The sequence below is a fragment of the Amblyraja radiata genome, chromosome 25, assembly GCF_010909765.2.
Source record: "Amblyraja radiata isolate CabotCenter1 chromosome 25, sAmbRad1.1.pri, whole genome shotgun sequence".
Taxonomy (NCBI): domain Eukaryota; kingdom Metazoa; phylum Chordata; class Chondrichthyes; order Rajiformes; family Rajidae; genus Amblyraja; species Amblyraja radiata.
The window spans coordinates 23,404,584-23,429,291 of NC_045980.1; the positions used below are offsets into that span (position 1 = coordinate 23,404,584).

General features: G+C 40.5%; 1 protein-coding gene across 3 annotated transcripts in view; it reads right to left on the bottom strand.

The window, feature by feature from the left end:
- cabin1 (calcineurin binding protein 1) overlaps positions 1–24,708 on the bottom strand; it is a 244,075-nt gene that overhangs the window by 21,992 nt on the left and 197,375 nt on the right. For all 3 annotated transcript variants that reach the window (XM_033043465.1, XM_033043466.1, XM_033043464.1), the window contains exon 33: positions 18–306. In XM_033043465.1, coding sequence (XP_032899356.1) covers positions 18–306 — 289 coding nt within the window. The remainder of the gene's footprint in view (positions 1–17; positions 307–24,708) is intronic.

Sequence of the window (24,708 nt, forward strand, 5' to 3'; positions counted from 1 at the left end):
TCTGCAGTCGAGTTTACCTTGAGTGAGATACGCTGTGCTGGAGTGCGTCTCTGATGGAGCAGCAGTTTGGGGTTCGGAATCCCGCACGGTCGGCAGTGGTGTGACATCGGCACCTCGTGGGTCTCCCTGGACCATGTGGCTTAACCGCATTTTAGATTGCAAATCAGTTGGCCGGGTGCTCTCAAGCAGCGCTGCACTGGGCGTCGTCAAAATGGAAACAGACTGGGAGATGGTGCTGGATGTGGCAGGGAAAAAGGTTTCCTTACAGTCCTTGGAGTATTTTGGCGTGGTTGGCGTCTCTCCTGTCTGCAAGAGAGGTGAATGAAAATTAACTCTAGACATTTTGTTGCAATATTCAAATTATACCCACACCAAGTTTTTTTTTGGGGGGGGGAATAAGGTGACATATTTATCAGATCAGGGAGAAACAGAGTTAACATTTCGAGACATTAAAAAAAATATAAACTGAGGTTCATTCAAAACAAATTTCGAATGTCACCCAAAGGGAAGGGTAGAGAGAATAAAGGGACTATCTGAGATAGGGTAAAAGAGCAACAGAATGAATGATATAAGCATTGGATCTGAGGCATGCTGGTAAGCAGGTCCCATAACTGGGATAGTGATAAGAGGAAGAGGAGTGATGGATGGGTTATTTTTTCACTGGAAGACTGGAAGAAGTGATATACTGCAACAAATTATGCTCCATTGCTTCGTATTTGTAACATATTAATGATGGATGAACAAAGTTGGTCTGATTAGGTCTGCAAACACTACGAAAATTGGCTGAGTTGTAGATCATGAAGAAGTTATCTAAGGGGACATAATTAGTTGGAAAGTTGGGCAGAACGGTGACAGATAGGATTGAATCCAGACAAGTGTGAGGTAATGCATTTTGTGAAATCAATTTTTGACAGTGGATATAAATGTTGAGGACCAAAGAGTGTTGATGTACAGAAATACCTTGGGGGGGGGGGCAGGTAAATAGTTTGATGAAAATGACAATGCGCAGATGTATAGTAGAGTGAAAAAGGAATTTGATATGGATATAGCCATGGAATTGAACATAAACATTGGGACTTCATGTTGCAGTTGTGGAAAGCATTGATAATACTGCATTTGTATACAGTTCCAGTCACCACGAGGCATGAAGGGTGTGGTAACGAGGGAGAGAATATAGAAGAGATTCACCAGGATGTTGCTTGGACTGGAATGGATAGGTTGGGTTTATTTTCCCTGGAATGTAGGAGGCGGAGAGGTAACCTTGTAGAGATTTATAAAATTATGAGGTGCATGGGAGTCTAAAACTAGAGGGCATTTTTTAAGGTGAGGGGTGAAATTTAAAAAAGATCTACATTTTTTTCCCCCACAGACGGTGGTAAATATCTTGAATGTGCTCCTGGAGGAGGTAATTGAGGTTGGTACAATTACAACGTTTAAAGGCTTTTGGGCAGGTGCTTGGATAGGAAATTTGTAGCCTTCGTAGGAAATTGGATTAGTATAGAGAGGCTGCACTATGAGCTTGGCTGAAAAAACCCACTCCTATGGTTCGAAGATATATGATTCTCAGACACAAAATGGTGGCTGTGCTGGCTGTATAAAGAGATGAAATATGTCATATATATGCAGACCTTGCATCCTTCTGCTATCATGTTTATGTAGCATCTTGCTATGGCATTTATCATACTATTTGCCGTGGGCTTTCTCACAACCCCAGCCGTGGCTTCAGCCAACACAGAATGAATGCACAACCAGTGCTTTCCGACTTTTCAATGCTGCAGTTATATACACAGCACAATGAGAATCACGGAGGGTGTAGATGCACAGGATAGATGGGGTTGCAAGTCACAGTAAATATAATACATTGAGTCATAGAAACATAAGGCATGGTATTGGGCCTTTTTGATCCACCTTGTCTAGCAATGTTACAAAATTTTGAGATTTAAAAAATCAAGTCTGTAATTTATCCCATCAGATAAAGCACAAAAAGAAGTTTAATTTGACACCTAATTCACTTTCATATCTCAAGTATTTAAAAAGTTATGGCCATTTTCATACTCGGAAATTAGCATCTTGTTCCCTATTGATTTTCTATGGACATAACAAAAAAGCTGTGATCGTGTGCAGTCAAAAGCCCATAACTTTCTTAAAAATTAAGAGAACTGAATGTAATTTTCAGTTATCGTAGATTGAACCATTCTGAAACAAATATAAAATAATCTTACTTGGATGACCTGAAATTAAAGCATATAATTAGTTAGTTACCCAAGTGTAGCTAATTTCAAACTTCAATTACTAGATCTAAACATCTATCCATTTCTTAATAAATGATTAACATTTTTAAATAGCCTAAGTGTCCAAATAATATTCATAAGTAATTCACAATAAAACATGATTTTTAAATCTCATTTACATTAATTTATAGGCCAAATGGAAGGAATTTAGTGTTCAATTGCTGTAAATTAAAGTCCATTTTAAATCAGCTTTCTAGTGGGATCCTGTGAACGCGCTGGTTTAGAACGTTCACATTGCGCTAGATTTGTGCCCTCAAATGCCCAGAAAAATACTGTGGGATATAATGGGCCCAAAATTAGCTACTCGCAATATTAAACTTTGTATAAAGGGATCTTAAGAAGCCCTTTTTAATGTAAAAATAAGCAGCCTACCTTCTATTATTTGCTCTATGCGACCCTGACAGCTGCTGGTGGTCGCGGGTTTAGAGATTGATTTTTAAACTACTATAACTATTATACTAGGCCTTTAAAACTAATAATAGCTTTTGCGACGGGGCCTTCCAGCGATTTTTCGTTAATAATTAACTAGGCTGAACATCTTCGATTTGAACAGCCTAGAGAAAATCGCGTTTTAAACCCGCCCCCCTCTAAACGGCGCCAAAATCGCGCACACCCGCAGCGACAGATTTTCAGCGACGCTTCAAGTAGGCTTTGCAAAACATACCTACCTTGTCCAAGCTGACCATGATTATCTCATTTGCCTGCATTAGGCACGTATCCCTTTAGGCCAGTCCTATACAAGTACTATCAAATCGCCTTTTAAGCATTGTAGTTATGTCTGCCTCCACCATCCCCTCTGGCAATTTGTTCCAGATATTCTTCTCACACAGTGTGGAAAGTCTATCCTTCAAATCTCTTTTCTATATTTCCCCTCCTGCTTTAAACCTATGGCCTCCAGGAGGATTCAGCTCATTCCCAGGTTATGGCAGGGTTCTGCTCCTGTGTTCAGAACTTGAACAGTTCACAAATCTGAAATGCAGCCAACTTCCCGAATAGCACAGTCGATAAATCCATACCGCTCGTCTCGCAAATGCCCGCAGTACATATATTGGGCCTTTACAATGAGTGGCGTAGAAGAACAGATGGAGCTTCATCCTTAATAGGTAATAGGCCAGATCAATGATGTGGCTAAACAGACGCACAAGATGGCCTCAATTAGCCAAGGTATAAAATACAAGGGCAATGAGGTTATTCCTAGAACTTATTAGATAGTGTATGATTCTGGTCACTCAGTGACAGGGAAGATGTGGTTACACTGTACAGAGGAAACCTACAAAGGCATTGACAGAAAAAAATGTTACCATGAGAAAAGATTGGATAAGGTAAGCCAAGGGAGATTGAAGAAAAACGAATTGAATATAAAATCACAAAGAATCTAAATAGAGTAATTAGTAAGAACGTCATCTCTTCCCCACCTAGCACCTCCAGCCAAAAACCAGGGGCATGGGTTTATTGATTAACAAATTAGAAAAGGCACGTGGAGAATCATTTTCATCCAAATATCGGTCGGGGTCTGGAACTCACTACTTACAAGGGTGCTAGGCAGATCCTCTCGTGTTTGGATATGTGGTAACAAGAATTGTGAGCTGCTGCGCTACCAACCCAGTGGTAAAAGGTAGATTTAGCCTTTGCAGCCACATAGACAATGGGCCAGATGGCCTTGTTCTGTGTTGTTAAGTTTTTGCTTAACACTAATAGTGTTAGTGGCCTAGACATACCTTGCAGATTTCATGTATCTGCCAACTTCATGTACCAGCAGTGTATTATGTTTACATATTCTGTGGGGCTGCAGTAAGTAAGAATTTCACTGTTCTATCTGGGATATATGACAATAAAACACTCTTGACTAATATACCAATATTCGCTTGCTGCTGCTTCTCTTAGCTTGTGACTGACCAAGGGTAGTCTTGTGGGGAGGACAACAAGCATTAAAGAGGGAGTGGAGGTGGAGGAGCCTGAACACAAGAACATTCATCATTACATTTACCAACAAGTTACCTGGTCAATGAACAAATACACATAATACGACATTAGGATACAGCAACAAACTGGGTCCTGAAAGATCACTGCGGTACATACCCGACATTTTGCCACATACTATTGCCATCCAAAACAAACAGCTTGCTCATCATCATCCACATCCAGTAAAACTCATGGACATGACTGCAGTGTTCCAGAGCTGGCTTTCTGCAGGCTGCCTGTAGAATCCTGTTTACCTTGCCTGATGTATAGCCCACCTCTTTCCTTCAGCATGACTTTCTAGTCTTCTGGTCTCTCTTCCTACGACACAGGATCTGAAGGCTACCTGTAAATCTGTTATGTCTACAGTACACCTCTAGCGAAGGATGACAAGGGCACCATGGCAACCATTCAATAGAACCAGCTCAGAGGCACTCGAGGCTTTCTCCCTCCCAGAATGATTAAAACCTCTCAATCTACATGGCAAATTTCAGAAAATTGACATGGCAGGACATTTGTATTTTATTCATGTGAAAAGAAAGAATGGTTTAAAATTGAAAATGCTGCTCACTCCATAAATCAGCCTGCCGTTAATAACAAAATAGGGATCCCTCTTTACACAAACTCCTTGCCACATGGAAGGACCTGGAAGGTGCAACAATATCTGTTCACTTTCACATTGAGTCCAGCTGAGAGGTAAATTACCCTCCGAAAATACTTGATGCTGAATGGTCATAAACTGGTGATAGCAACGACGATAATTTAGATGCAGCAGGTAGAACATTCTAGTGCAATGAAGGCAGTGAGTGCCTGATAATGATGTGTTTTTCATAGTCTGTTTTTTTCTCATGCAGATTCTGTACACCAAACCCCACATGGTAAAACGAGTGCTTGCTTTGCGGCAAATCTTGCTTGTGGAAATTAAAATCTGACACACAGGCACTAAAAGCTAAAATGTTGAAATATTTTAACAGCATGCTGCCCAGCATCATGCCAAGCTCTGAAAATATACAAAGTGCTGTGCCTGGAGCGCGCTTAAGCTCTGCCAAGGGGCATGTTTGAACAACAATTGTGATGCAAGGTCTGAATCAGCAACGCAAGGCTACTAATGAACACGGTAATTCCACGCTCACGTTTTAACATAAACAATGCACGCTACCTCATGCTCAGGCTGGCTGGTGGAGCTACGTGAATCCCAGCAAGATGTTCTGTATGACTTGTAGCAAGAGTGGAGAGGTCCATGCTTACATGTCAGTACGCAACATAAACGCACTGCCAGGGGCAATGGTGGAAGCAGACATGATAGCAACTTATTAAGAAGCACTTAGACAGGCACATGTAATGGGGAGATATTAACCGTATGCAGGCAAATGGGGTTAGTTTAATATGGTATCATGGTCAGCACAAACGTCATGGGTCGAAGGGTCTGTTCCCACGTTCCACTATTTGATGTTCCATGTTTTTTAGCTCAGTGTTGAGGGAGCTTTGCACCAAGTCCTGCTCTTTGCACGAGACATTAAATCAAGTTCTACTTTCCTTCTCTGGTGTTGAAGTCACAGAGCATGGAACCATTTTATCATTCTTGCGCTGTTTACAAATGCTCTCAGTTCCCAGCACCTTCAAGAGCCACAAGTCTTCACTCTCATCATATTTTCCCTTCTGCATCCTTTCGGCAATATCCCCTCCCTCCACTCCTCCCCAGCCGCCATTCCCTTACCCGCGCAGATCAGCAGCAATGATGTCTACTCCTGTACCTGATAGAATCACTGTAAACATTATATGCTAATTTTATTTATGATGGATAAGAAGCTTCTCCTTCAGGATCTCAATCAAAACTCAAATGGAATGACTGATTAGCTAACTTTAAATATTGTATTCCTTCAAATGTTCACTTTCCACATTGAGCTGTGCATTCAATCATACAAATGCGTCATTGTTAGTTTACGAGTCTGCTGCATACATTTATTCTGGGCTTGTTTTAATTTAATGAGGAAGGCGGGCCTTAGGGAAACAGGTCGATGCATGAAGGAAATAAACATAAATAGTTCAGAGAAAGAACAGAGGGGCAATGGAAAGTATGTCTGAGTGCCTTGCAATAATGAGAAAGACCTTATTTAGTTTAGAGATACTCTAAACTAAACCCTATGTTGTCATGTAGACAGTGAATCCCATATTTGGGCAAAAGAGAGAATACAACCGACTTGCTTCATTTCTCCTCACAAGACAAACTAGCCATGGAATCAAGATGGAGAATTGATGTTGGACAGTCACAATCCCAAGTGCATCCTCCAGTATTTAGGGAGATCAGTCATGTACATAACACTCAGTACAAATACTCCAGGGCTCTACATAATCGGATACCTCCATGCTTGTTCTTAAATCCTCTAAATTAAGACCAACATATTGTTTGATTCTGAAATTGTTTGCGTGACCCACATGTTAATTTACAGTGATTTGTTTACTACAACAACCAGGTTGATCTGAACATTAATATCTTACAGCCTCTCACAATTTATGATAGGATATGGTCTTTCTGGGACTGCTCATCCGCCCAGCTTACCCTTGAGCAAAGCTGTAAAATGCAGGTGGCACCGCTCAACCTCGGTTGGAATGAAAGCCACTCAATGTAATGTAATAAATGGTCTTTCTATTGTGCCTAAATAAATGACCTCACATTTATTCATATTATAATATTTTTCCATCGAATCTCCCCTTTAGTCCACATCCCCTTTAGTCTTTCTTCTCGCTCTCACAACCCACATTGGTAAACAATTTTGAAAATCTATGCCCTTTTGTAACTGGCCATACTGCCACAATAAATCTGTGACCCTTCTTGCAGGTTTAACCTGTGCCTTCTGACTAGACATTTCAGCTACTATAAATCCTTGCTCTCCGGTTCATTCCACGAAAGGATCTTTTAGATCTCTCTAGCACATTCAGTTGGTGCCCTCTGGTTAGAGCCTTTTCCTTCATTAAATCTTTGCCTGCTAGATATCGACCCGCCTGCCACGTTTAGATCTATGCATAATGGTTATCAATCTTTATATGTCTGAGTTTCCTGATTATTCTGGTAACAAAGGCTTATTGTTTATTCAATTAAAAACATATCCTGCTTTTGAATATTCTGCAGCATGTTTACATGTCACTTTACACAAGCACACACAACTCCCTTCTTACATCTCTTAAAGATGCAAAGGTCAGCCTCTTCTCATGCGTCACACCTTACTTCATTCTGCAATTAATTAATTGTTTGTTTCACGTCTGTGTTCTCTCAAAGTCTATCTTTTCCAATGTTAGCTACACTTACAAGTCTACGTTATTCACAATGTTTTTAGTATCTCCAACTTTTACTTATGAATAGACACTAAAGACAGCTGTGGTCCGTGCACTGATTTGTGGGGAACTCTGCTGTAAACTTCCTGATCATTTGAAAAAATGTAGTCCACAAATTAGCTTTTTAATCCCAAAGCCAATGTTTGATCCATGCTACCAGTCCTGCTACTTTAAAAATGACTGGGGCAGTATATTTAGAATACTGTGTAGATTTCTGGTGGCTGCTGTGAAGGTTTATAATGGAGATAGAAGGTTTGTAATAGTAGAATGATGATGGAAAAGGACAACAAAAAGCAAGTATCTGGGGAAAAAAGTAAAGATGGGCTATAGGACAGTTTTCAGCTGCACTGACTGTATCTGTAATCCCAAAAATAGCATGGGGTAAGATATTAAGAGGTAAATTAGACCAAGCTATAATTTTCCTGTTAATTTAGGGTAGGGATAGGTGCAGAATGGAAATGAATGGAAAAAATCTTAAATTATTATCTGTAAAAATGTTGATCTTTTTAAGGCCAAGTCATTATAATTTCCATATATTTTAGACTGCCTGCAAGGATCTTATTTTCTTGAGAAAAGCTTATGAAATTGAAGCTTCTGTCCTTGTTCATCTGGTACACACCCACGCATGTGGTAATAAACATCATAACTCATCCAAGAACGATTTTTGGCTCTTGTACAGCTTACACTTTGTTCCCTGTACACTGCCTGCCCAGACTCATCATTGGGATTCATTAATGACACAAGGCAGTGATTTTGGCTGGTTCTTCCCTGTGGCTATTTAACTGATTATTTCACAAGCACGACATTGCAGCTTCAGCTTAATCAGCTCCATCACCACTTTAAATTCACATTTTGGATCTGCAGTATCAGAGCAACCAGCAGAAGAACAGCCACAAAACAAACCATCGGCTTCATTTATCACATTTTCTGAGCAGGCTGACACCTGTGAGAGTACAATTCTCAAACAGTTGACCATACTACTCTCAGTGAGATGAGGCAACGCTGGACAAATCCAGCAGAACTGTAGTAACAAGATTGCAAGCATTCAATCTTTGCATATAAATATATTCAAGATTTCATCCTTTAGCACATCCTTTAGTGTTGGAACAGTCTAAGTAATTAAATAACATAAATTATCATTAGAAATGTAAATCGATACATTTGTTCTGATAATTAGAACAATTGTTTTGATAATTAGATATAACAAGGTCAATAATAGTAATAACAGGAAATGGATCAAAGCTGCCGTGACCTGCTTCCCTCTGCTCCCAGCAACAAATTAAATGAATGACTGAGGATTCAGCAGTGCTACCTTGAAACAAGAGATGACTCCATCCATACCGGCCTTGTTACTACGAATTAGATCATGACTCCTGTCAAACTACACTTATGTAGTACACAAAAATGCTGGGGAAACTCAGCGGGATTGCTTATCTAGTTGCTTCTGCCTGAAACAATACAGCTGCGGTGACACATGACCGATCACCTGTCGTACACAAACACATTTGCTGAGGTCCTGGGATGCTGCACTCAGATTTACTCAGGGCAAAAGGCCAGGTATTCCAGGATTCACGAGTAATCTCAGTAAATCAGCTTCACTCTGCAGATCACAGGAAGGAAGGCAACAGTAAAATGTCAGGGTGTGCTAGCACATTGGTTAAATTAGCAGATTACTATCCAAATTGGAGACAGAAAACCATGATCCCATATTGACAGCCGGGAAATAGGAATTCATATAATTTGATGATAAAGTTATTACTCTTATTAATAATGGCAACAATGAATAGACTGGACAGTTTGTAAAAGCCATTTTATTTAAGCAAAGAAAAGCTGCCATCTTAACCCAGTTTGGCAAGAATGTGGCTTCAGACCCGCCATAATAGTTAACTTCTAACTGACCTGTCCTGGTCTGGGTCAATTAGGGTTGCGAATCCTCTTCTTATGAACAAATAATTTAAAAAAATCTAGGAATTTGATTATTTGGGGCGGCACAGTAGCTCGGTGGTAGAGTTGCTGCCTTACAGCGCCAAAGACCCGGGTTCGATCCTGACCGCGGGTCCTGCCTGTATGGAGTTTGTATGGTCTCCCTGTGTTTTTTGCGGGTGCTCTGGTTTCCTCCCACATTCCAAAGATGCATACGTGTAGGAAGTAACTGCAGATACTGGTTTATACCGAAGCTAGACACATAGTGCTGGAATAACTCAGCGGGTCGGGCAGCATCAACACTGCCTCAATTCTGCTGATGCCGCCTTACCCGCTGAGTTAAACTAAAACATTGATGAGGCAAATGAAATATATGTTATCTTGCCAAATGGCCCAAGCTACAGACTGGCAACCATTCCTCTCCACAGTGCAATGCCAGCTACATTGACAAAGAAATCATGACAATGCCAGTTAGAGACAGAAACAGCGGCGAGTGAGAACAAGGTATATGAAGAATATACCAGGAGTGAGAAGAATCAAGCTTAAGATGGCAATCCTTTTATTCCCTGCATTCCTTCAAGAATATGCAGCAGCATTTCCACAAACCGAATAGGGTGGCTCATAATTAAACATATCTTAACAAATGTCACCTAAATGGATGCCATGACCTTCCCACCAGCTGAGTTTAAAATATCCAGGAGTAAGATCTTTTCAAGGAGATTGAGGCGAGGGAATTTCCAAACAACTTGTAGGGTGACAACGGTTGCTGTCTGTACAGAGTTTGTATGTTCTCCCCGTGACCGCGTGGGTTTTCCCCGGATGCTCCGGTTTCCTCCCACATTCCTATGAAGTACAGGTTGGTAACCTAGGTGGCAATCTAGTGAATCTCCGACAAAGGTTAAAATGAGTGCTAATAGAGGTTAGCCATCCCACAATAAAGGGATCAAATGAAAGCTGTGCAATCCTGCCACGTTTAGTCATAAACAGTGGTGGAAAAGTAAATTAAATGGAAGAAGGAGGCTCAACAAACATATAAAACAGGCGGAAAATTTTGCACGGGATTATATAGGAAAGTCGTGCTACAGTGATACAGAGAGTGATACAGTGTGGAAACAAGTTCTTCAGCCCAACTTGCACACCGGCCAACAATGTCCCAGCTACACTGGTCCCACTTGCCTGTGCTTGGTCCATATCCCTCCAAACCTGTCCTATCCATGTACCTATCTAACTGTTTCTTAAACGATGGGTTAGTCCCAGCCTCAACTACCTCCTCTGGCAGCTTGCTCCATATACCCACCATCTTTTGAGTGAAAAAATTACCCCTCAGATTCCTATTAAATATTTTCCCCTTCAACTGGTTCTCGATTCCTCTACTCTGGGCAAGAGACTCTGTGCATCTACCCGAGCTATTCCTCTCATGATTTTGTTCACCTCTATAAGATCCCCCCTCATCTTCCTGCGCTCCATGGAATAGACACCCAGCCTACTCAACCTCTCCCTATAGCTCACACGCTCTAGTCCTGGCAACATCCTTATAAATCTTTTCTGAACCCTTTCAAGCTTGACAATATCTTTCCTATAACATGGTGCCCATGACTGAACACAATATTCTAAATGCGGTCTCACCAACGTCTCGTACAACTGCAACATGTCCTCCCGACTTCTATACTCAATACTCTGACTGATGTAGGCCAAAGTGCCAAAAGCCTTTTTGACCACCTTATCTACATGTGACTCGACCTTCAAGGAAACATGCACCTGTACTCCCAGAAAGCTCTGCTCTACAACATTACCAAAAGGCCTACCATTTACTGTATAGGTCCTACCCTTGTTCAACGTCTCAAAATGCAACACCTCACACTTCTCTGTATTAAATTCCATCAACCATTCCTCCGCCCACCTGGGCAATCGATCCAGCGGCAATTTTTCACAACCATGTTCACTATCTGCAAAACCACTCACTTTTGTATCAACAGCAAACTTGCTAATCTTGCCCTGTATGTTCTCATCCAAATCATTGATATAGATGACAAACAGTAACTGGCCCAGCATCAAACCCTGGAGCACACCACTAGTCACAGGCCTCCAGTCTGAGAAGCAACCTTCCACCATCACCCTCTGCTTCCTTCCATGGAGCCAATTTGCTATCCATTCAGGTATCTCTCTTTGAATCCCATTCTATCCAACCTTCCAGAGCAGCATACCATGCGGAACCTTGTTGAAAGCCTTACTGAAGTCCATGTACACAACATCTACAGCTCTGCTCTCATCCACCTTTTTGGTCACGTTTTGAAAAAAATCAATCAGATTTGTGAGACACGACCTCCCACGCACAAAACTATGCTGACTATCCCTAATCAGCCCTTGCCCATCCAAATGCCTGTATAACCTATCCCTCAGGTAAAAGATGTGTCATGATCTTAATGTATGTTCCTTTGAAGCTGCAATAGCAACTTACCAACCTATCCCTGAGGTAAAAGATATTGCATGATCTTAATGAATTTTCTTTCGAAGCTGCAATAGTAACTTACCGGCCTCTTCAGGATAGTCTTTACTCTCCCAAATTGGGTAGGGGCTAGAAAAGGTGTCTTCGCCAAGCAGCATCGAGCCTTCACTATCGAAGAATGTGTGCAGAATGTGTACCGAAGAATCAGGCTCCTTAGACACTGGAAGATCTGGATATCATCCTCAATTTCAAGGTACCAGCGGCAATGGTATCGGACTAATCTGGCCAACTATCCCCAGAGCCCAAGCTGACAAGAGAAATCTGCAATACGAGAAGCGGAAATTATTGACTTGGAGTCTGTCATTTGGTGCCACCATAAGCTGACAACTAACATTAAGACGGAAGGGAAATTTAAAAGAAGAAAACAAATGCAGAAACTGTACAGGAAAGGAGAAACAATGCAGAATGGGATGTAAGAATTTCATTGTTCTATCTGGGACATATGACAATAAAATGGGGTAGATGGGGCAGCTCTGAGGGCTGGCAATATCTAATGTTGTTCCTTTGTTTAAGAAAGGCAGCAAGAATCATCAGGTAAGTAAAGGCTGGTGAGCCTTGTGTCACTGGTAAGGAAATTATTGGAGAAAATTCTAAATTATAGGATTTATGTACTTTTAAAAAGTCATGGCTCGGATATTCAGCATCTCTGTGTGTGGGTAATCCTGTGTGATTTGAGTGAGTTTTTTTATGGAGGTAAGTGAAAAGAATGATGAAGGTATTTGACTGTATGGTTGGTTTGTCCAGAAGGTTAAGACACATGGGATTCAAGGCAGACAAAATGCTGGAGTAACTCCGCTGTCTGCAGCATCCCTGAAGAACATGAAGAAAGGTACCGACCCGAAACATCACCATATTCTCCAACGATGCTGCCTGACCACTGAGTTACTCCAGCATTTTGTGTCTATCTTAGGTATAAACAAGCATCTGCAGTTCCTTGTTATTACATAGGGATTCAAGGTCAACTGGGTCCAAAATTAGTTTAGTAATAGGATTTTTGTATTTTTAAATATAATTAAATAGTAAAGCTTAAAAGGATATGGATCCAATGCAGGCAAACGTGATTAATATAGCTGGGCAAAACCGTCGGCATTGACGTGGTGGAATGAAGGCCATTTTTCTGTGCTGTACAACTCCACGGTTCTATGGCTCAATGGCTCACATGGCCTCCTTTCATGTTAAGAGAAACTTAAATATGAAACAAGATTTCTATTTATGGAAGAACTTTTACAAATTCAGCAAATCCCAAAAGAGCTTTATAAGCCATCAAGCACTTCTGACTTCCAATTATGGTTGTAACACTGCAGACAATTTTTTTAAAAGGAAGGTTTCACAAGCCTGTGCTTATGGTATATTTGGAATTTCAGAAGGCCAACCCAACAGATGTTTGGTCAACAAGGTACATGGAATTTGAGATAAAGTATTAATGTGAATCAAGTCAACTTCATCATTCAATCATGGCTGATCAATCTTTCCCTCTTAACCCCATTCTCCTGCCTTCTCCTCATAACCCCTGACACCCGTACTAATCAAGGCGGAAAGAAGTGCCTGAGCTGGAAGATCAACCATGACCTTGATAAAAGACAGAAGGGCTTCAGGAGCTACTTTTTAAATTCAATACAAATGGGATTTACCTTTTATAGCGGGAATGTGTAGCGGAAATGTGCAACAATACATGAAATGCTAGTTTATTGCTTGCCATTTTCCTCATGAGTAAATTAGCAATTTGTTTTATTTATGATTCTGAACAATGAAACTGCTACAAAATGGTACCAAGTATTAAAATATCACATGACCAGTAAAGACCAACAGGACTGCTCAAAAGAAAAAGGCCTTAAGGGCCTGTTCCACTTAGGCGAAAATGTTCAAAATGTTGAAAATCCAACGGCGACCAGAAAAGGTACAAGTCTTTGGGTCACTGCTCACAACCATACAGGTGTCACCCCACGACGTGTCTTTTTGTCTTTTTTATTTTTAGTGCACTTTAAAAGTCTGTGTAAATGTTCTCCGGTTTGTTTTATATGGGGGGGAGGGGGAAACTTTTTTTCAGTTTCTTACCTTGCCGGAGATGGGATCGCATTCTCCGGTTGCTCTGTGACCCACCATCGATGGAGCTGGAGGCCTCCTCGGACTGACTTTGGGCCCCACCGTGGGGCGTAGACATAACAAGGGGGCCAATTCCTTGCCTGGGATTGCTCTAACCGCGGCCTGGGGACTTTACATCAGGAGCTCGCAGTCTCGGGAGAGGCTAGTCGGGAGCTCCAACGACGCAGAGGTTCGACCAGCCCCGATCGCCGGCGCGGGGGAGCTGACATCCCCCGATGCAGGAGCTGATCGCCCCGATGTGGAGGGCCCACTGCCGACTACGGGAGTCAAGACCATCCCGTCAACGGAGGGCTCGAGGCCCCTTGATCGCGGGAGAGCAAACAAGGGAAGAGATTGAACTTTTTTTTCGCCTTCCATTACAGTGAGGAATGTGGAGGTGTCACTGTGGTGGATGTTTATGTTAAAATGTATTTTGTGTGTTCCGTTGCTTTTTATTTGTATGACTGACTTGGCACACCACTAGTCACAGGCCTCCAGTCGGAGAAGCAACCTTCCACCATCACCCTATGCTTCCTTCCATGAAGCCAATTTTCTCTTCATTCAGCTATATCTCCTTGAATCCTATAGAAGATCCAACAGGTCTCACTGTCTCTTCTTTGCTGGAGCAAATCAATTCCATGAATATTGGCCAAAAGGTGCAAGCTCTGTGTTCCGTACATCTCAAATAAATCTCTTTCCATTTTCATTTTATATTCCTCTCTGATACAGAGATCAGAATGGCTCACAGAGATACATCGGAAAGTCCTAGAGGGATGTGGAAGTTAATTACAGTCTTCACATTTGATTTTCAAAAGCAATGACTTGTAACATCACCAGCTCTTTTTCGCACAACAATCGGGTTAACATTTTAAATAGAGGGAAAGCCCATTACACACAATTTTAAATTAATTGACCAAAAGACAGAAAATAATCCAGTGTGTGATCAGAAAGGGCAAGGACTTCAAGTACTATACAAGTTGTTGCTGTTTCTATACAATCACACATGCAAATCAGAAAGAAATGCAATTTAAAACTATGAAGATTTCTTACAGATTATTGAAAGTAATTTCTGTATTGAAAGTGTTTAATAAAAAATGAAATCAGAATATATAGAAAAGTTTAAGGAAATTGAGGATTTGATTTAGCTATTTCAATGAAGACAAATAAAAGCTGCAAATCAATTTCTGAAGAAGGGTCTGAAGAAGGGTTTCGGCCCGAAACGTCGCCTATTTCCTTCGCTCCATAGATGCTGCTGCACCCGCTGAGTTCCTCCAGCAATTTTGTGTACCTTCGATATTCCAGCATCTGCAGTTCCCTTTTGAACACAATAAAAGCTGCAGGTGCCGTTGAATGAAAAACAATTGGAAACAAGGAAGATTGCAATGTGCTAATCGATGCCATTCTCAGTCATTGAGTCTAACCGCAAGAAGACATTTCAGCACGCCACGTGAATGCTAACCATCAAGTACCCATCCATATTTACCGCATTTACCAGCACTTGGTCCACAGCATTCTATGTCTTGATGATTCAACTGCTGGTCTACATACCTCTTAAATATTGCTAGAATTTCTGCTTCCACCACCCCTCAGGTAGTACATTTCAAACTCCAAACATCATCTGGGTAAAAAAACATTCTTCCTCCTCTAAATCATATACTCATTCCCTTAAACCTATATCCTCTCGTTACAGACACCTCTGCTATGGCGAAAACTTTACGACCGTTACCCTATTTAAGCTACTCATAATTTGTACACCTCTATCATTTCCTACTTAACTTTCTCAACTTCAAGAAAATTACTCCCAGCCCTATCCAGTCTCTCCTGCAGTGTGGCATCTCTAAAAATACTTGGCTAATAAAAGGTGTCATCATGTTGGTAATTCTTAATGGAACCCATAAATGCTAAAAACTGCGCCATTACTAAAACCTGACGAGAAATCTGCTAGATTCAATACTTCATTGGCTTCCATGGATGTTAACTACGATCTTTCCAGGCTGTTAAATTTGACAAATGTTAAACAAGGCGTGATTGTCACTACTGGCCACTAGAAAGCATCAGATCCTGTTAAGACTGACAATAGTGCATGGGCAGCACAGTGGTGCAGCAGTAGATTTGCCGTCTTACAGCACCAGGGACCTGGGTTCAATCCTGACTATGGGCGGTGTTTGTACATTCTCCCTGTGACCGTATGGGTTTTCTCCAGGGTCTCCGGTTTTCTCACACATTCTAAAGATGTGCCGGTTTGTAGGTTAATTGGCTTCTGTAAAAAAATGTCCCTAGTATGTAGATAGCACTAGTGTACATGTGATTGTTGGTCAGCGCGGACTCGTTTCCACGCCACATCTCCCTAAACTAAGCCTCCATAATATATATGATCAGCCAATAATGTGTATTAATGAGGAACTGGGTATTGATTTAAACACATCAAAAGAAATTCAGAATGGAAAGAATTAAGTAGTTTTTTTAATCTGTCAGTATTCAGCCGACCCTTACATTGTGGTAATTCAGATTAATTGACCCTTATTGAATTCACAAATCACTACCCAACAATGAGGTACAGAATATGCATTTAAGGAATTTATGTGGGGAAATATTTTAAGTAAATAAACATGAAATGGAAAAGAAATCAACAAAATTTGACTGTCTTTGCTGCTTTCAACTGGATTTTTTTGACACACTTGCAAGATATTGTGGGGTTTTTAAGCATAGTCGGTTTATTTTGCTGTCTAGCAGTTTTATTTACCCCAAGAATGTTGCATATTTTCACATATTATTCACCTTCAAGATGTCTGAAAAAGGGTGAAACAAGGCCAGCAAGTTTATATGCAGTTTGTAACACCCATTGTTATTTGTTGTGAATTGCATCACTGAACTATCCTACCTATATTTTTATATGTTTAAAAGTGTTTGTCTACATTCAAATTTAAGGCTGGAAGGTGAAAAGTATTTGTAGTCACTTGTGTCTCCAAATGCATCTATTAGTCATTTCAGAGATTTGCTCTGAAAACTGACAAGGCAATCTCTTAAGTGTTCAACCAGAGCTACCAGTAGCAGCTGCAGAATGCTAATTATCTTTGAAATGTGTAGGATTTCCGTAGGAATGCATCTAATTTCTAATTTGATTCAATGGGAAATAGGTTTTTGCATGACAAAATCTCATTAAATGTACAATTTCTAGGAATGCCATCCCTGTTATTGCAAGTCTTTTGGTTTGGTGCATTATGATTTGAAACTAAAACAAAAATCTTTATTTTTCCAACGCCTCTTTGTCTTCAAAAAAAGCTTGCACTTTATTTTTCTTCACCAGCATTGCAAACTTACCTACATTGAAATTGCTGCCATGTTTCATAGGCTCAATAACTGCTTTTCATTTACTTACGATGGATTCACACGATCAGATCTTTTCAGATGTCGCGATGCCTAATGCAACTGCTGCAGAGCCTTAAAAGCAGCGCATATGTGGCACATTGCTTCTTGTGGTTTACAGGAGCAAATTTCACACCTCAATCAACAATAATAAATATAGAGCACATATGGAATATATCGTCCTACATACCATTATTTGCAACACAACCAATTGTGATTCAGTAACAGACACAAACACATTAAGATACTTGTTCTGTACATGCCTGCTTCTTTAAACTAATGCACTAATAAAAAGCAATTAAGCCAATGAGACATTAACATATCTGCCCACCAGTGTCTGGAGTACTGCAGCGACTAAAAGATGAAGACCTGACAGTGTTTATGGGGGCAGAGAAGCAGTGGGTGTCTTGATCGGTAAACAGGAGTGATGTTGCTCAGACAACAAGGCTGCAAGGTAGCTACAAGATAGATTTCACATGCAATTTTTATTTGGTTATATAATGCTTGTTATGAAGCTAAAAAAAGACATGTGCCTTGTCTAGCATTTTGAGAAATGTTCACTCAATGATTTTTGCAGTCAGTGGTTGCAGAGGGTGCGACTCGACCCGTCAGTTAAGGCCAGCCTCAGCAAACAGTGCTCCCAAATGAATGATATTTCATATTATCTACACAAAGAGGCATGCACCAAAATGAAAAATCGTGTAATCCACTTTCTCCTTGTACAAACTGCAAGGCGGATCTGCATAGTTTGTAACAAAAGGCAAACGCAAAAGTAAAACAAGGGCATCAGATCCCATAAACATGAGGATTGGTTAAAATGGCCACTGTAATGTATATGTCTGAGTCTGCATGTGTGCGTGTGCTGCGTGTGTGTGTGTGTGCGTGTGTGTGTGTGTGTGTGTGTGTGTGTGTGTGTGTGTGTGTGTGTGAGTGAGTGAGAGAGAGAGAGAGGGGACAGTTGGTGCTGAACATTGGAAGAATGCGTTACTGGAAAGATTTATGGCTGGCAGCACTGTTTTATGAGCTGGCGTTGACTTGATGGGTCATATGACCTCCTGAATGGAAAAAGAAAAAAAACTTTTCTATAAATCTCAGTATTGTATTTGGGAGTGGCATACAATTGAGCTTTTCTGTTCAGATGAAATAAATGAACTAATGATGTACTTGAGAACAATGCCAAGGGTAATGGGTATGGAGGAAGTATCACTTCAACAGCAGGAAAGCCTGCTGCAAACAGTGCTAAAAGTTTACAGTTCATTAGAGGGAGAAGAAAATCCTGTAATTTATTAAGTTAATAGAATGTACTTGGATAGCAATAAAAACAGATTACAAATCAAATTATTTTGAAATCCAAGGATTTACCTGATAAAACACTGAGCAAAAATTAAAATGAAGACAATTTTATAAGCCTCCATTTAAAATGATAAAATGGAAACATAATATTTGAATAAGTAGTTGCTTAAAGGTTACTACAGAATACATGCAATGCATTGAGTTAGATGTCGTCTTTCATTAGAGACCTTGGTTAAAGCATACCTCAGAGAGTTGGAATGCCACCAATTTCTCTGACGGCTTCAACCCAGATTAAAAGACTTTGGTTACACACTTCAAAAGTTCATATTCTGTACAAGAGATCTTAAGAACAGGTCAAAGACACAAAAAGCTGGAGTAACTCAGCAGGACATGCAGCATCTCTGGAGAGAAGGAATGGGTGACGTTTCCTGTCGAGACCCTTCTTAAGACTGGTTAGGGATAAGGGAAACGAGAGATATAGTCGGTGATGTGGAGAGAAAACGAACAATGAATAAAAGATATGCAAAAAAGTAACAATGATAAAGGAAACAGGCCATTGTAAGCTGTTTGTAGGGTGTAAATGAGAAGAGAGAATGAATGTCGGGGCTACCTAAAGCGAGAGAACAAGTGATGTGGGCAGACTAAAGGTAGCCCGCAATTCACCTTTGTATCAAAGAAAAAGAGAACCAGAGGGAAGGGGAAGTTGAATCACAGATTCCTGTTCCTGATTGGTATCTAAATGCTGTTAGAAAGTTAATGCATGAGCATAAACAGTGGCAACTTCTCTGCATGCACCTTGTGCCCTCCAACACTTCCAGTCACACTGCACTCACCAACCAACATTACATATACAGCATGAACTTCTGAGACTTCATATGGAGTCCATAGTCAGAAATTCCCCTATACTAGGACCTGTGCTTAGTAATTCCTTCACACATTCTTTTTCCCCATTTTTTAGTTGCATAGTTGTGTGTCAGACCGCAAGATATGTTAAAATCTGCATGAAATCCTAAATATTCAACAGTCTGATGCAGTACTTGGATCGTATGCATATACATCAATTCATATTTGATGAACCCAGTTTCAATGATAAAAGATTCCGCACAAATACCCAATGGTGTAAATATTGGAAGATTCCATCATTTATACGAATATCAACATAAAGTATAATTTGCAAATTAAAATATGAAATTCACAGCAATGATTTTCTTATTGAAATCTCATTCTTTTGTTTCTTACACAATCTACTAAGTTACTAAGCTTAACTTGTAGAGATGATTAACACCACTGCAGTGCATACGAATCTTTGCAACTGTGGTTGTAATTAGCTAATTACCTTGTATTGGGATTTCCAAAACTATGATCAATAATGTTTCTGTAGAAAACAATTCATTATCATTAGTCTAAATTCAAAATTTACATCAATAAGGTTATTATGGTGTATTATTCTTCTATTATTTTTTTAAAAGATCAGGCTATCGCCGGCATGGCCAGCATTTATTGCCTGTATTCTTGAGTGGTGGTGATCTGACTGTTTTTACTCTGTTGAAGGTGCTTCCATTGTGCAGTTGAGATGAGATTTTCCAAACTTAGACCCAAGGATGATGAAAGAATGGGAATTTTTTCCCAAGTCTGGATGGTATGCAATTTGAGAGGAATCTACTGCCAGTGGTGTTCCTATTCACCTGCTATCCTTGTTCTCCTTGGTGGTAAGGTTTGCCTGTTTGGGATATGCTGCAGGAGAAGCCTAGGCAAATGACTATTGTAGGCAATTTGTAGATGATACACAGTTCATCACAGTCACACAGCCATAGAGCTATAGAATACAAAACAGATCCTTTGGCCAACCTTGTCAATGTCAACCAAGTAGGCATTCTGATATAATCTCATTTGGCCTACATTCCTCTATAGTCTCTACTGTCCAATAGCGGCAAATTGAATTAATATTTATGGTTCGGAGAGGGTGTTGATCAAGCAGCTGCTTCTCAGGTGCTGTTGGATCTGCACACTCGGTCAAATGCTGCCTTGAAAAGGAAGGAACACACTTCTGTTTCTTGGAGTTCAGCTCTTTGGTTCACCATAGAACCAAAGAGGCAGTGATGCATCAGAATGTGAACTTGAACTTGGTGAAACACAAACTAGGTGTCCACCAGCTGATTATTCTTTGACCATTATTGATGGAGTAAGATGACCAACTCTGATCAAAACTGAGCAGATGTTGATCAAAGTTAATCTGAAATGTTCCTTTCCTTTGCTGCTAATAGTGATACATGAAGGAAGTTTAAATCCCTAACTAATCAGGTCGAAGAAAAAGGGAAGCGCCATTTAATTCTATTAAACTATTTTTCAGGTTTGACCTTTACATTAACATGCATGTTTGAATTTAATTTAGGAACAGATTTTTTCACAGATCTTCGCGTAAGAAAACTTGATCGAGTTATATGTTTCAATCACTCACTGACAGTGAGACTCCCAAACTGAATGAACAGGCACACAATGAAGATGGAACTTGTGAATAGCAAGTTATAAATAGGCCTTCCTCAGCTGCCAACATGCAAGTAATATGTTGTTGTGTTGTTGACTCACTTCAAGTAATTCAAATTTAACTGGTTGTGATTAATCAGATGTCAGCAGTCAGAAAGGAGCAAAGTAGATACAGGGAGAGTTGTAGATTCTGCAATGGTCTAAGGAATGTACTCAGAGGGACTGAGCTGCCAGGAAAGCAACACCATTTTGACGTGCACTTGGAGAGCTGAAATGCTGTTCTTTTTCTTCGCTGCTAATAGTGAAACAAGAAGCAAGTTCAAATCCCCAGCAAATTATGTGTAAAAAAAAGAAACACCATATAATTCAATTAAACTATTTTTCAGCTTTGATCTTTACATTAACATACATGTTTAATTTGAACTTAGAAGCACTGGGTTCAACTCAGAGATTAATAGCATTTCAGATACATCTCTCTCGGATCTTTGTGCAAGGAAACTTGAATCACAAGATTTGTGACATTTCCCTCAAAAGATGGATTTGCATCAGACATCACACCAAGGATGTCAGCAATTCACTGAAAACTCTATATGGGTTATTGACCTGCAACAATGAAGAGTAGGGAAAGCATACATGAATGAAGACTTCTACTGTAATACTGTGCCTTGCTGGGGCACCAAAGCCATAAACTACACAGCTAAAAGCTGAAATGGCCTGAGCTTCAGTGCAAAAGGAAAGATGACCATTCATGCTCAAATATTATGCCTGGAGTTTATAATAGACTCTAATGTCATATAAGGAGTATTAGGAGCATACAAAATCATTAATGTGAAGGCTCAGCAACATTATTTGACCACCTTGTTTATGTTCCACGATGCGATATATTGGAAATGCTGAGTTCCTGCGTTGGAAATAGTCATAGCGTCATACAGCACGGAATCATGCCCTTCGGCCCAACTTGCCCATAACGCCCCATCTACACGTCCAACCTGCCCGCGTTCACCTCTAAATCTTTCTTATCCATGCACCTGTCCAAATGTCTTTTAAATGTAGTTATAGTACCCACCTCAACTACCTCCTTTGACAGCAAGTTCCATCTGCCCACCACCCTCTGTGTGAAAAAGTTGCCCCTTAGATTCCTATTTCCCCTCTCAATATAAACCTATGTCCCCTTGTTTATCATTCACCTACTTTGACAAAAGACATTTGCATTCACCCTAGCTATTCCCCTCGTGATCTTATACACCCCTATAGGATCACCCACAATCTCCTCCTCTCCAAGGAACATAGTCATAGTCTGCCCAACCTCTCCGTAAAGCCCAAGCCCTCAAGTGCTGTCAATATCTTTGTAAATATTCTCTTTTCAGCTTAACAACATCCTTCCTTTAGCAGGGAGATCAAAACTAAACACAATACTCCAAAAGCTGCTCCACCAATGTCTTGTACATAGGAACTGGAGAACAGTCACACAGGAGGCTTCTGAAGAAGGGTCTTGACCCAAAACCTTGACCCATTCCTTCTTTCCAGAGATGCTGCGTGTCCCGCTGAGTTACTCCAGCATTTTGTGTCTATCTTCGATTTAAACCAGCATCTCCAGTTCCTTCCTACACAAATCTATTTTGTTTCTGCCTTTATCTGAAAAGAATAACACCTGTGCATCTAACAAGAGTTTTGACTCTCCTTTGCGGTATAGCATCTGGGGCTGATGGTGTGTGGAGGCAGTTTGTGGCCTGATGCAAGCATTACTGGTTGAACCTGATTGCTAAGTGAAGTGCAAAAGGAAAGTTTCCCTTTTCTGAACTTCCCCTCTCATGTCAGTGGCACAATCATCCACCCACAAAAAAAAACTGCACATTAGAAAAAGAAGCTTTGATATTCACTTCACTGGAACATTGGCTTATGACTTAAGCCTCATACTGGTGTTATGCAAGTTTTAGAGCTCCAACACATATTAGGAAGTGTAGTGGGTGCTAAATGAGAGTTCACAACTCATTGTGAAGGAGTATGTCAGGGTAGTTTATAAGCACAGACTGTGAAAACCACAGATCTTTTTTCTTTTTGAGGTGTCAAGGCTGTAATGAAGTTATCTCAACAGCTCTAGTGCAGAAGTGTCAATTTGGTCAGCCCAATACATTCCATTCACAGACTCTAAGTAAGTCATGGACAGTAAACAATATTGCTCAAATGCAGTAATTGTTTAAAAATGTTTCTTCAAGGTAAGGCAGCGATCATGGTAACTTGCATCTTCTGAAGTGGGCTTGGACTGATGGTGAGGTTAAACCATGATAAAATGACAGGAAGCTGCTGCTGTTGACACGGCAGTTTTTAACATCAACATCTCTTGCTATTATCAGTTGACATTTTCTGTTTCAGATCACAGATCAAGTGCTCTTGTCCTTTGTGATGGTAGTTTCCATGTACCACTGAAAAATCAGGTACCTGCAGTAACTTCAATAAAGCTATGAAGTTTGTGTGTTTATAAGTACCACAGCAGCACATTTTGTTCAAGGCTTTACTTGTCATTACCATGTGGTGCCTGTCTTGGGTTGTCCTTGCTCGAGACTGGATAGAAAAGAACCATTGTGATGTTTAAAATGTACTGATACCATGGTACTAACATAGATGTGTATGCAAAAGTGTGCAAGTTTAAATGTGTCAAGCATGAGCATGCAAGTTGTAATGTTAATCCCCCTGTGGGTTCCTGGTCTGATGAGAAGTGCTAAGTGTGGCGTGTAATATGTGGAAAACACTCAAAGCTCTAAAAGCTGTGCCTCATTTATTGTAAGCTCATCTCAGAACTCTCACAATGATGCATGAACAGTTGTGTCTCACATTATATAAACTACGCTGCTTTCCTCTTAGAAATAAAAGAGTGAAAATAGCTTAACAACTTACACAAATTTGAGTCACAGACAAGGAACAAACATGTCAAGGAGAGAGCTTGCATGTAAATGAGAGCATAAGAGTATAACTGCAAAGAACATGGAATATGGAACAATACAGCACAGGAACACTCATCTCGTATGTGATCCATATCCCTCCATTCCCTGCATATCCACGCCTATCTAAAATCTTCTTGCATGTCACTATCATTTCTGCTTCCATAACCCCCTAGCAATGTATTTAAGGCACCCACCACTGAAAAGAAATGTTCCCTGAACATCTATACATAACTAAAACTCTGATTTTGTGCTCTTCCAGTTTGCGTGTTTTTTCTATTTGTGCAAAAACGGTACGCGATAGCACTACAATGATTTGCCAGCTCATTCGCCGTTCTCCTGTGCTGCGGGTGCACCAAGTTTCGTGCCGATCGGTGGAATATTGTAAAGGTTAGCAAGGTTTAAAAATCATAGAAACCGCGCATGCGCAGATCGATCTCCTCTCCTGCCAGTCAGCTCCGTGCGAATTGGTCTCTTCTCCTGTCACGCCCCGGGATGGTTCGCCCCTTCCTGCGCCATCGTGTCTTTACTG